Below are 14,254 nucleotides of genomic sequence, written 5' to 3'. Positions count from 1 at the left end.
GGGCTGTTTTAAATAGGAATTTACCCTCTTTCTGAAAGTCAATTGACTCCATTTTGCCATCCTGGGAGTATGGTAGAAGTATACACAACTCAAAACAATATATCAGGACATTCTCTAGCAATTGATCAAAACTTCTAACCAACATTTTCTAAGTTTCACTCAAGCTCTTTGAACATATTTTTGTCTTCTCTATTATTTCTGAAGACTTAATTTTCACTAAAATCCAACAGTTTAAATCGTATTTTCTCAAGTTTGTTAAGTTACCAGAGTAAAATCTACCAAGCAAATTCTAGGATCTTCTGCATAATTTTAGGTGTATTTTAAATTTATAATTTATAGTAATATCTTTACTAAAATGGCTTTTCCCTCCTGCCTGAGTATTGTGATTATCACATAACCTGCCCTTCTTTTCAGTCCTTTACAGTTCATGAATGTTGACATCACAAAAGTACTGAAACTTATTGGTGAGATACCAAAAAGTATCTGCTCCAGTTGCTTGTTTGAAAATTCTGAAGAACAAATTTACATTTTAATGCTAACATATGTGTGTTTTCTCTTTTGCTCAAGGTATTGCACATCTATTACAAATTTCCTGGTTATGGGAGGATTCCAGCTTCTTGCTAAGCCTGCCATGTAAGCAAACACTTATCTTCCCATTATTATTCTAACAACCAAAGATCATATTTTATTGTGTTCTGTGTTTTTGAGTGCCTGGGAAAAGCTTTGACTTCGTCATTTTACCGAATGAATCAAAATGTAGACTTTCACTGACTCTTAAAAGGACTGGTATTATTAGCTCCTGATTATCATTGGAAGTAGTGTAGTGTAGTACTGAAAAAACTACAAGGTCTGGGTCCTTCTTTAGTGCTACCACTTATTATCCCTGAGATGTTAGACAACTCTCTTCACCAAATTGAGCATAATTTTTTTCATCTGAAAGAAGGGAATGTTTTTGCCCTGGCGAGGAACAAATAACGTATGTGATGGTGTAGAGAAAAACGCAAAGTGTTGCACAGATAGAAAAATTCTGCATTTAGTTTCTGGATAATAAATATAAAAGCACCTTACATGAATCTAATCATTCTGAACTATGTAGATTCTCAACAAGTGTTGACCTACAGACAAAAGCAAGTTTAAAAAATTCAGATGTATTTTAATAATAAACACATCAAATATGTACTCACAACCCAGATTTCATAGACGTTAATGTTTTGCCATGTTTGCTTTTGATTTTATATCCTAATAGAGTAATAACATCCTAAGATCATTTCTGATCTTAAAGAGGATAGTTTTAGCATTTCTTCATTAAAGATGATTGCCTTAGGTTTTTTGGTAAATATCATTTATAGGGTTAAAAGATTCCCTTCTTTAAGAAAAAAAAAAATGGCTCCCTCTATTCCTGAAAGTTGAAGAGCAATTGATTTTTTTAACGGTAAATATCCTTGAGTTCTCAAGATAAATTCAGTGGCCTGTTTGTATTAGTTTTTCAGTACGTTACTGACATTTAAATTAATTTTTAAATTTAATATTTAATATTTAATATTTAAAATTTTTGCAACTATGTGAATGTGAGGTTTTTCTTCTCTTTTGAACTTGCTCGGTTTGGGTAAGAAGGTTGCACTAGCAATTACAAAATGAGTGTGGGAACTTTATTTTCTGGAATAGTTTGCATGAGATAGGGAATATCTGTACTTTGAGATTTTGTGGAATTCATCTATGAAAAGATAGGGCTTTCATGGGGGCATTTTTTTTTTTTTTTTTTTTTTTCATGTTTATTTATTTTTGAAAGAGAGAAAGAGGGAGACATAGACTCCGAAGCAGGCTCCAGGCTCTGAGCTGTCAGCACAGAGCCTGATGCGGGGCTTGAACACACGAACCATGAGATCATGACCAGAGCCGAAGTCGGATGCTTAACCAACTGAGCCACCCAGGTGCCCCTTTGGGGACATTTCTGTAGGGGATTTTTAAACTACCAGTTTAATTTCTTTCATGATTAGATCTGTTCAGGTGTTTATTTCTTCTTGTGGCTTTAATTATTTGTACTTTTCTGGAAAATTGTTCACTGCATCCAAGTTTTCAAATTTATTGGCGTAATATTTCTTAAGATTATTTTCACCTCCATAATAAATGTAGTTGTTTTTCATTCCTCTTATTTGAGCCTTTTATCTTTTTATCTTAGTTGATTTTGTCAATAGTTTACCTTTTTTAAATCTTCTTTCCAAAGATTAAGCTTTAGTTTTTCCATTCTTTTTCATTAATTTTTGCCTCTTATTTCCTTCTTCTTTCTTTGTGTTCTCCTGTTAATATCTCCCAACTTTGAGTTTAGCATTTAGTTCATTAATTTTCCAATCCTTTAATTTTTCTGATGTACTCATCCAAGGCCATAAATTTCCCTCCAAGTGTTGCTTTGGCTGTATCTTAAAGTTTTGTTTTTATAGTCATTAAATTATAAATGTATTTCTAATTTCTGTCGTGATTTTTTCTTTGATTTGTGTCATGTGCTCATTGATTTCTTTGACTTATGTCATGTGCTCATTCATTTCCAAAATAAGGATTTGGCCTTCATTTTTTTAATGACAAGTTAGAGAGTGTTATATTTTAACCTTATGTAGTAACTTTTAAATCTGTGATCTTGCTATTTTGTTTTATATTAATATAATGACACCAATTTCTATTCTATTTTAACCTGCCTATATTGTATTGTAGTTTTTTTATGTGTGTTTCTTATAAATAGTAAATTGATGGACTTACTGCTTTGTTGTTTTTTTTTTTTTTAATCTGAGAGCTTCTGGCTTTTAACTGACAAGTTTACATTTGTTACAATTTCCAATTTTACATTTATAATCTGTACATTATAATGACTAAAAGCTTTTTTAACCTTTAGTGTTGGTGAAATGGTGAATCTTGGCCAAAAAAGTAGGGGAAAATAACTGCAGTCAAACCAATAATTAAATGAAGAAAAAAAAAAGGAATGGTTATTTTTGCAAATAGTAATGCTTGAGGAAAAGCGATTTTAGTTAATGCAAAAATAGGTGACTTGTGGTGGTTTAAAAATGGGGTTTTCTTGCCTACTTGAGGGACTCTGGTAGTTGCTGACCCTGGTGCCTTATTTTGCCTTATTTTATTTTTTATTAACCTTCCTCTACTATTTCAGAATTGAGTTCACAGTACTCAGGAGTTGACCTGACTCATTGTCAGAGCAGCTAAAGCAGATGATGTAAATGAAAGCCTCTTGCCAGAGCCTAGACAGGTGGAAAGCAATTGATGAACAATGGGTGACTTTAAGCTGTGGAAGCAAATATGAAGTCTGAATTTGGGCAGCATTTCCCAAACTGTGGTTCATGAACCCCAGGGTTTTACATATTTAAAGGCAATAATAACATCTTTTTACAACTTCTACTTACAAAGTCAGTATTTTAAATTATTTTAAAGGATTTCTTTAAAAAAAAGAACTTCTAGAGCATAGCTGGTGAGCCTACATGGCAGTTAGTGGGTCTTGGATATTGATACTCAGACTCCCATCATTAAGCTGGTTTATCATCTAGCTACTTAATTCATGCTAGTCTGATGGTTTGATCATCATGTAGGTTTAAAAAAAATTATTTTAAACATTCTTAAGTGTATAGTTCTGTGGCACCAAGAACATTCATGTTGTATAAACAATTACCACACTATACACAAAACTTTTAAAAACCACCCCAGCAAAAACACTGTCTGTATCCATTAAGCAACAACTTCTCCCCTGCCCCCTAGCTCCTGGTAACCTCTATTTTACTTCTTGTCTTTATGAGTTTGCCTATCCTAGGTAGGATGTCCTAGGTAGGATATTGATGTAAGTGAAATCATGGAGTATTTGTCTTCCTGTGTCTGGTTTATTTCCTTAAGCATAATGTTTTCAAGGTCTATGTTGTAGCATATACCAAAATTCATTACATTGCATGGCTGAATGATATTCCATTATATACATATACCACATTTTGTTTATCCATTCATCTGTTGATGGACACTTGGATTGTTTCTGCCTTTACTGTATTTATTTTTTGAGTAACAGTTACAAACCTAGCCTTGTAAAGGAAAAGCAGTATTGCCATTATTAGATTAAAACTCCCAAGAGAGGATAAGCTAAACAGTCTCTGGTTTCCTGAGAGCATACCTAGGCTCTTTTGGGGAAGGTCTATAGGCAGGTGCGTGAGTGAGTGATGAAGAGTACATGAGTGAGTGCTGACAAGTAATAGGACTTAAAAGAGTTGGAACATCTCTGGTCTAGTACTGTGCATCCAGAAGAAATGTGGTCATAGTGAGTATGTGTTCAACATGTACTGCTTCCATCTCTCAGGAGCACGTTAAAGCAGAACACTTCTGTGGGGTTAAGTGAGTGTCCTCAGCTGATCTCAGCAGCAGAACATGGAGGAGGAAGTAGGAACATCCACACAAGCCAAATGTAAATAAAAATCTGGGTCATGTTCCCCAGGGCACTCTCTCTCAGATCTCTTAACTGCACTATAAAACGATCCAATTTGTGCTATTGAACTTTTGAGTACCTGGAAATTATTGCATATTTTCCCTTCAGAGATAATATTTCATAATTTCTGAGTTAAACATTTCTTTTTTCTATAGTTCTCTAAGGGATTATAAAATGTTTCATTTTTGCCTCATAGTCTTTTGTGGCGTTGTCTTGTTTGAAGCCTTATAGGTAAGAATTTTGTAGTATAATGCTTGTAAAGCACTCAAGGGTAGTACCTGGCACATAATTATTGCTTACTAAGGGGCAGATAATAATTATTATTCTGTTCCACCAACTCTTACTTCTTTCACATCTTTTTTTCTTCTTTCACATCTTTTTAAGTATTTTGGTCTGATGAACATAGTCTCAGTGGGTTACTGATCACCATTAAAATTTGCAATAAAATTTTACTAATGAACTTATGTAAAACAATGTAAAAACAGAATAAATGTTGGCTTCAGTTTGAAATCCTTTTGAAGATCTCAGCATTGAAATCTTCACACAGAATATGCTTTACTACTTCCTGTTAATTGTAGTACTGGTACTTATAGCTTTTTATTACTCTTTTGTAATAAACTCTTATTAGGTGGAGGAAAAGAAAAGAAATTAGAAGTATTTTAATATTACATGCCAGCTGTGTTGGAGCGAAGAGCTTTATTTTTCCTCCAGATTTCTGTTTAATACAACTGATTAGAGCAGTTAGTATTGCCATTTATTGCTGTGACTTTTGGCTTGGAAATTAACAGGTAATGAATGGTGTCAGCTAGTCTCCAATTATTCCCCGAAGCGGTGGGATGCATGATTCATTTCCTAGAACTTAGTCACAGTTTGGGATTAAGCATCTCTATTATAGAGTTACTATTGCTACCATATGCTACTTTTTATATGCAAAAATCCTCTATTTTATAGGCAGGAAAATTCTTTTAATTATATCTGTCTTATTTCATTGTATTTATATTCTGCTTTCATAGCACCTAAAATTGTGCATTCTGAAAAAAGTAGTCATCTAGTGAAAAATGTCTATTCAATATCATGCATTTGTCAAACCAAAAGATTAATTAAATCTCTTTTTTTTTTTTTTTCTCTACCTCCAGTGATTTCCTAAATAAAAACCAGGAGCTGTTACAAGATTTATCAGAAGTTAATGATGAAAACACCCAATTGATGGAAATACTGAATACTCTGTTTTTCCTGCCAATCAGACGACTTCATAATTATGCAAAAGTTTTGCTAAAGCTTGCTACTTGTTTTGAAGTGGTAAGATCCCATAAATATCCCATTTGAATACTTGGGGAGGCAAGGATCATAGTTGCTTGTTTGGTTTATGCTACCCTAGCATCTCCAACTCCACTAACTTAATATTTATATGTGTCTAATTAAATTTATTTTTCTTTAAGAAAATGAAAGAAGAAAGTTAGACTATAGGTAAATCTAGTTCTCTTTGCTGTGGATTTAGTTTCTTCTCAGGACCTTATCAAGATTAATTGTATTCATTTTGTGAAACTGTGTCTAAAGTTGAGACCCAATTATGCTACTCACCCAATAGTTGTCAGAGTGCATACTAAGTATGAGTTACACAGAGCTCTTTAAAAGGCCTTCTGTATAATGACATACCTGTAAGGCAGCCGAGTTACCACCTGGCCAGGACTCAAGATAGTTCCATGCCAGGTATTCGAGTTACCTTAGCATATGCTATGAGAAATCACAGTGTTACAGGATTTTCTCAAATGGTCTACTTTCTGTATAAAATTAGTTGGGTGGAGTTCTAGGAAATTAGTACCACTGTAGGTTATGGATGTATGTTAAAGCTGGTCCTGAGACATTCACCTTTGAAATTGTACTAAAATGTGTAATTTCATTTTGTTCCCTCTCTGAAGGACTCCAAGAAGCCATAATGATTCTAGGATCTCTTCTACTTTAGAATCTTTTATTTGTTTTTAAGTTTATTTATTTTGAGAGAGAGAGAGAGAGAGAGAGAGAGAGAGAGAACGAGAGAATGCAAACAGGGTATGGGCAGAGAGAGAGGGAGAGAGAATCCCAAGCAGGCTCTGTGCTGTTAGCTGATGCTGGGCTTGATGTCACAAACCATGTAATTATGACCTGAGCCAAAATCAAGAGTCTGAGACTTAACCAACTGAGCCATCCAGGTGCCCCTGCTTTAGAATCTTTTAAATCATGGGAACTGTCTCCTTATTTGGACAGATTTCAGTCTTTAGAGTGACCCGGGAACTAATATGGGCTTTCAAAATTTGAAAGCAAACCAGACTCTACAGTTTGGCATTTAAGGCCCTTAACAATCTGATATCCTCTTTTGTTTCTAGCCTTATCTACTACCCCTGTGTCCTACATGTTAGTTCAGCTCCATGGACATACATGTTTTTTATTTCCTTCCTGAGACACACTACCACCATTCTCATTACAGGAAATTTTCAAGGCCTGGGTCCAAAGTCATTTTATCATGAAAATGAAGCCCTCTCTGACTATACCACATTCCCTTCTCTTCCCATCTTTTAAGAATTAGTTAATCCCAGGGCGCCTGGGTGGCTCAGTTGGTTGGGCATATGACTTCAGCTCAGGTCATGATCTCACAGTTCGTGAGTTCGAGCCTCACATCAGGCTCTGTGCTGACAGTTCAGAGTCTGGAGCCTGTTTCAGATTCTGTGTCTCCCTCTCTCTCTGCCCTTCCCCTGCTCATGCTCTGTCTCTGTCTCTCTCTCAAAAAAATAAACATTAAAAAAAAAAAAAAAAGATTTAGTTAATCCCTCCTCTGTGCTTTGCTAATACTGGTGCTATCTTTCTCCATTATCCTCTTATCGTGTTATATCAGTGATCTTTAACCAGGACTGGGAATCAAAATCATCTGTGGAAATTTTTTCAAAACACATGTCCACGTTTGAACACTGCAAATTGTTATTTAGTAAGTCTCAGGTACACCTTAGACATCATATATACATGTACGCTTTTCTAGATAAAAATAATAATACCTAATGTTTATTAAATGCATTCCATGTGCCAGGTACTAAGCATGTTACGTGTATTCATTTTATCCCCATATCAACCCTGTGAAATAGATATCATTATCCCCTTTTTACAGATGAGAGAATTGAGGCATAGCTGGGACTTGGTCAAGCTAGATATAACTGACATACATTGTGTTATGTTCAGGTGTCCAGCATAATGATTGGATAGATGTACATACTGTGAAATGATCACCCACAATAAGTCTAATTAACATCATTGCCACATGTAGAAGTATATATCTTTTTAATATTCTGTATGATGAGATGGAAGTACATGAAGCGGCCTGGGTACTGAAGTTTGGAGGTTTTACAGAAAAAACACAAGATTACTATTGTTTGAGTTGAGAGCTGCCTTTTTTTTTAAACTTGAAAAGACAATTGATGGATAACTGTGTTAATTCAGATCTGGGTATTCAGTAGATATTTTCTCAAAAATGAGTAAATGAACCTGTTCCTTCAAGGAGAACAATAGACAGTATTTGTTGCCAGTGATAAAATCTGAACTGTGAAGCAAAAAGTACAATGTGGGAAACATGTATGGGTCACTGAGTTTGGCAGTTTCCCAGTACTTAAAGACTTTTTCTGATGAGATTGGTGATAATATTAACATGGAACTTTTGATGTTGTATAATAAAACGTATCAACATTGGGAAGGTCTGCATAACTCAGTGAAACACTATTTTCCAGAAGTCTAATCCACATGTTAAAACACCATGCATAGGTTAAAGGTCTATTCAAAGTGTAACACAGATCAGTGGATTTAATAGAGTAGAGGAAGTTTGATTATGTAGAGAATAGAGTACAGAAAGTTTGATTAATGTAGTTTCAGGTTCCACATTGCAGCTACTCTTTAAGAACCACTTAAGTTAACAAATTTTGGTTTAGTTTCAAAGGAGAATATCCACTATTAATTGAAATGGCTATTAAAATAATCCTCCCTTTCCAGTTACATATCCTTATAAAGGAAGATTTTCTTCATATATTTCAGCCAACAGATTAAATTTAGTAGTAGAAATGAAAATCCAGCTCTCTTTTAAGCCAGGTAATAAAGAGATTCGAAAAAATGTAAAACAATTGCTACTTTTCTCACAAAGCATTTTGTTCTTGTTTTGGAAAATATAGTTCTTTTTCACTTAAACTGTTACTGTATTTGAAGTGAGTTAATAAAGGTTATTTTTGTTTCTCGACTTTATTTTCTAATAATGGTAAATATCAATAGATAAACCCACATAAGCAAAATAGAGAGATCCTGAGGCGAAAACATTTGAGAATTCCTGCCCTATCATGAGTACTCTGCTGCTCTCCTCACTGATAATTGCCAGTGTTTGTTTCTTTCCCCTTGAGTTATTCCACTGTTTCATATGTATCTGTGTGTAGTAGAATTTTCTGGAACCAATTTTCTTTCTGCTCAGTTCCCTTTTATACCATTTCTGTTCTTGATTTGGATTTCCGCCATAAATTTAATATTACATATCTAAAACCACACCAAGGCTACAGATTGTGGACATTTGGTTTATATATTTTTTTCCCTTCCCTTAATTATTGGCTTTCAGACATCTCCAGAATACCAGAAACTGCAGGATTCCAGTTCTTGTTATGAGTCTCTTGCTCTCCATCTCGGCAGGAAAAGGAAGGAAGCTGAATACACACTGGGCTTCTGGAAGACCTTTCCTGGAAAAATGACGGTAAACCATGCCAATTGGCATTACCCCAGCAAACAGCAGGCATATCCATAACAACTGTCATAATTTTCTCCATTCCTCATTTGTTTGTTTATGGTAATAATGCTTTAATGAGCCTTTTTCTAAGGGTGGTCTAAGGGCCACAGCAATAGATGCTGTAAACATCTACCCTCATTTCTAAGAATCCTCTCTGAACACTCACTTTTTGTTTGTTCCTGTTTTTTTCTTAATCTTCTTTGAGCGCTTTTATTAAGTGTTCAGATCCTATCTAACTTCAGGTCCAACACCAACCTAAGCTGTGAGCAACAAATTCTCCTAAATGTGATTAGTGTCTTTTTCATTTTTTCCTTGCATTTTAAAATAATTCTGAAGATCGTTTATATATTTGTCTTCAATTCCAGGATTCCTTGAGGAAGCCAGAGCGTCGACTGCTGTGTGAGAGCAGTAACCGAGCCCTATCTCTGCAGCATGCTGGGAGGTTTTCTGTGAATTGGTTCATTCTCTTTAATGATGCCCTAGTCCATGCTCAGGTATGCTGGGTTCCTAACTGTTACATTAATTAATTATACCATCAGTTTCTGTTAAAAGTACTGTGATTTTGCTGAAATTATTGAATAAAAGAGAATGTTTAGCTTGCATTTGTGGTATGGACCAAATTTCAGAGAGCTCTTTTAGTTTTCCAGCTTGAAAATGAGTATCAACCAAGTGGAGTCCTGTGGCAGAGATGGCAGGACCCACTGGCATTAGCTATGTTATGGGGATCATGTGGCTGAGATGGTGCACCCATGTGGACTTAACCATTTGAAAAGGGTTATGTAGCAGAGACACCTACCCCCCCCCCCCCCCCCCCCATATGAGCCTATATGGGTTTTCTCAGCTGTGACTCCATGTTGTTTCTTTCAGTTCTCCACACATCATGTTTTCCCTTTGGCCACATTATGGGCAGAGCCACTTTCTGAAGAAGCTGGTGGTGTGTAAGTGTGTCCCCCTTCCCCGACCCTCACCCTAATTCTCTCCCTTTGCTGTCAAGGTTATTTCCTTAGACATGATAAAAAGCTCAGGAGGCCTCCCCATTCTGTGAAACGAGGCTCACCTTCCCAGCATGTAGATAGTTAAACGGCCTGTGAAGATCATGGCTGATCATGATAATACCTGGAGCAAAGTAACTCTGTGTCCTGTAAGAACCAAACCTAGGTTCATGACTGCATTTACATTTAATTGACTCTCCTCTCAAAATAAACAAGTTGCTTTTCATATTTGAGGAGTGATATTATAATGACAGGTTGTCATACCTCCTGGTGTTTATCCTTGTGAACATTTTAGGAATGGCTTAAAGATAACTACACCTGAGGAGCAGTTCACTCTCATTTCATCAACACCCCAGGAAAAGGTTAGTCCATTATGATACTTTGTTTTTATCTTTGGCCTGACTACTTCTGTATCTTATGCTAGGAAAGAAAAGATAAAAATTGTTCTTGCTTGGCTGATGATCCGTAATTATGTCTGGTAAGTCTTCATTAAACCAGGACTATAGATTTTTTTTTTTTTTAATGTGACTTACTTTTAAACATACAGCAGTAAATTCCAAGAGCCAGTCAGCATTACTCATTAAGAAAAGCATTAGGAGACAGAAAAATTATTTAGGAGCTAAGAATTACTAGGAGCAAAAAGTTATTTATCATTAGGACACAGCAAGGAAAGCTATCAGGGTTTAAGGCAGTGCGTGATGAGTTGTTGCTTTAAGGTTATTCACATTTACTTTTTGTTCCTAGACTAAGTGGCTACGGGCTATAAGCCAAGCTGTGGATCAGGCTTTGAGGGGGACATCTGACCTTCCACCTTATGGAAGTGGCAGTAGTATTCAGAGGCAGGAACCACCTATTTCACGCAGTGCCAAATATACTTTCTATAAGGATCCTCGCCTAAAGGATGCAACCTATGATGGACGCTGGCTTTCAGGGAAGCCCCATGGCAGGTGAAAATGTTCAAGATTTATGAGTGGGGTGAAGATGATAGTATGATTCAAGATTGAAAAAGTATTGGTTATCTGAAACATTAATTGATATGTATTATTTTTTGCTTATGCATTTCAGAGGGGTTTTGAAGTGGCCAGATGGAAAGATGTATTCTGGCATGTTCAGGAATGGCTTGGAAGATGGGTAAGAAGATGGTGTAAAACATAAGAGTAAATTCAGTTTCATCCACTGATGACATCATTATGTATTGGGAACTATTTTCAAAACAAATAGATTTTTGTTTTGTTTTTTAGAAATGCATGCAGTGTGCTAGGGCTTATGATGCAGATGTGTGATCATGAAGAGGGCTGGGAATCTAGGATGCAGCCTTGGTTTACCTGGAGTGAATCATTTACCTTGATAGCCTTGTGACCTCAAGTGACACAGCCTTTCTTTCTGTATGTTAAAATGGGACTATTTTCTGTCCATTTCTCAGTGGTGAAGACTGAGTACCTGGGGTAATATTGATGGTGAACTGTTGAGATAATAGTGCCCCCCTTATACAAAGGATATAGAAAAATTTTCCTTTCAGTAGTTTTAAATCATCTTTAATTTCTGTGATGTGCTAAAGGAGAAATCTTCTAGATGATATACTAATGGTACTCAAATGACATTATTTTTGTATCAGCTTGTTGTGTTTTCTAACACTAAAAATAATTGCATGATAAACTTACAGCAGTGAAGTATTTTGTATCATGTTAGAGAAGTAATTTATTTTACTATATAAAAAAGGTTATTATATAAATTGGGTAGACGATTTTTGTGTATATGATGATATAAATTTTTATGATGTCTTTTAATTCCTTTTAATGGAATTTTAGAATGTGAGACTTTAGATGATCTCATTTACCACCCCTACCCCCGCTTACACAGGTGAGGTTGCTGGGTACCTGGACTTAATCAAGGTGATGTTGCTAATTAGTGGCAGAGGCTTAGGACACAGGTTTTCTGTTTTTCACTGGACTTGGGGTAAAATACTTGATCTCTCTGTGTAGTGGGATTGATGCCCTACTCCTCTAAGACTTGCTAGATAGCTTAGATAATAAATACAGTTTAAACCAAAACCCCATTTACCCCTTTCCCCCACAGGTAATTCCTTTTTCTGTTCTCCTTGTTAAAATGTTTACAAGTGCATACCTAGAAAAGGCGAATGTGTCCTAAATGCATCTTCTGATGTTTTTTATTCTCCTTGGCAGATATGGAGAATATAGAATCCCAAACAAAGCACTGAACAAAGAAGACCATTATGTGGGCCATTGGAAAGAAGGAAAAATGTGTGGTCAAGGAGTCTATAGGTAATAACATTGGAAAGGTTGTTAGACTGGTGTTGCTTTTTCAAAGAATCATGTAAACTTAAATGTATGTGTAGCCAAAATTTCCAAGGAGTAAATTTTATTTACTCTTTTTTGACTGAAACTGCCTCAAAAGTCTTCTTATAAAGGTAACTTCTTATCTATCACAAGGTGAAAATATTAGGTTATTTATTATTTAATTTTCAACAAAATAGTACAAACCTTAGAAGTCATAACTTTCTCATAGGATCTCCTAGATGTCTTTCCTATAAATTTATATTTATTAAAGAACTCTAATATGGATAAAATATATGATCCTTTCAGAGAGTACTCATTATTTCATTTTCTCATAAGAGATTAATACACATTTTTCCCCATGTTAACACAGAATACCATCCAGGATATCTTTAATTTCTTAGCCTTAGTCATTCAAAAATGAAAAAAAAAAAAATGGTGAAAAATCATCATATAAATAAATAGAGATATCAGTGGGACAGGAGTATACTTTTGAATTTCCTGAACTTTGTAAAAATGAGCCTCAGAATTCAATGTGTTTTTGGTCTTTATCCATTTTTTGTAACCACAGTTATGCCTCTGGTGAAGTGTTTGAAGGCTGTTTTCAAGATAACATGCGTCATGGTCATGGTCTCCTACGGAGTGGAAAATTGACTTCCTCTTCTCCCAGTATGTTCATTGGCCAATGGGTAATGGATAAGAAAGCAGGATATGGTGTCTTTGATGATATCACTAGGTATAGTATTCTCCTTCTAATCTCAAAGTTAGTATAAGAGGATAAGGTTCCTGTATTTCTCCAGTAACAGCGACGTTTTTAAATGTTTATTTCTTTTGAGAGAGAACTTGCATGAGTTGGGGAGGAGCAGAGAGAGAGAGGGAGAATCCCAAACAGGCTCCTTACTGTCAGAGCAGAGCCTGACAATAGGCTCGATGAACAGTGAGATCATGACACTTAACTGACTGAGCCACTCATGGGCCCCAATAGCGATGTTTTTATGAAGGCTGAGCATCTTAATTGGACAGTATTGAGAAAAATTTTTTTTTTTTTTAATTTTTTTTTTTCAACGTTTTTTATTTATTTTTGGGACAGAGAGAGACAGAGCATGAACGGGGGAGGGGCAGAGAGAGAGGGAGACACAGAATCGGAAACAGGCTCCAGGCTCCGAGCCATCAGCCCAGAGCCTGATGCGGGGCTCGAACTCACGGACCGCGAGATCGTGACCTGGCTGAAGTCGGACGCTTAACCGACTGCGCCACCCAGGCGCCCCAGAGAAAATTTTTAATAAGACACAGTTGGCAGGCATTATTTTATCCATTTGCTTATGAACCAAATGGTGGATTACTTCTTTACAAGATCAAGATCATTCAAAATTAACATTGGTACCATTTTCCTTAAAGCTCCGCACATACGAAGCTTTTAGTGTCTTAGAAATTACCAAATCTTTGTTATAAAAAGAAAAACCTTTAAAACAGACATAATAGGAGTAAAAGGTCAGAGGGAACGAGTGGAAATTCCCTTTTTGGGTCGTAGAATGGTATCTAAACATCTTTTTGCTTAGGTCTGTTAGGTCAGGGACTTGTTATGCCAATAACCTAGGAATCAAGCTTAAATTCAGTTAACTATACCTTGAGGATGAATGTAGTTCTTTTGCCTCCATATTTGATTTAGTCTGATTTGCATTTGGACTTAATAGATACGTTTTTCCCCCTTCATGTCATTTTCATA

The 14,254-nt window shown here is 35.7% G+C and overlaps 1 protein-coding gene across 6 annotated transcripts in view; it reads left to right on the top strand.

Annotated features, from left to right (window-relative positions):
* The window catches only part of ALS2 (alsin Rho guanine nucleotide exchange factor ALS2), a 71,689-nt gene that overhangs the window by 37,671 nt on the left and 19,764 nt on the right, over positions 1-14,254 (top strand). For 3 of the 6 annotated variants that reach the window (XM_042995074.1, XM_042995075.1, XM_042995073.1), the window contains exons 12-22: positions 568-633; positions 4,337-4,441; positions 5,599-5,761; positions 9,078-9,209; positions 9,608-9,736; positions 10,110-10,180; positions 10,530-10,596; positions 10,979-11,181; positions 11,300-11,365; positions 12,418-12,516; positions 13,100-13,264. In XM_042995074.1, the coding sequence (XP_042851008.1) occupies positions 568-633; positions 4,337-4,441; positions 5,599-5,761; positions 9,078-9,209; positions 9,608-9,736; positions 10,110-10,180; positions 10,530-10,596; positions 10,979-11,181; positions 11,300-11,365; positions 12,418-12,516; positions 13,100-13,264 (1,266 nt within the window). Of the gene's footprint in view, positions 1-567; positions 634-4,336; positions 4,442-5,598; positions 5,762-9,077; positions 9,210-9,607; positions 9,737-10,109; positions 10,181-10,529; positions 10,597-10,978; positions 11,182-11,299; positions 11,366-12,417; positions 12,517-13,099; positions 13,265-14,254 lie in introns of those variants that run through there. The other 3 variants (XM_007089986.3, XM_042995076.1, XM_042995077.1) reach the window with 2 other exon arrangements.

Source organism: Panthera tigris, chromosome C1 (genome assembly GCF_018350195.1).
Source record: "Panthera tigris isolate Pti1 chromosome C1, P.tigris_Pti1_mat1.1, whole genome shotgun sequence".
NCBI classification, from domain to species: domain Eukaryota; kingdom Metazoa; phylum Chordata; class Mammalia; order Carnivora; family Felidae; genus Panthera; species Panthera tigris.
The sequence above is the reverse complement of the archived record's forward strand: the minus strand, read 5'-3'. Positions and strand labels throughout refer to the sequence as shown.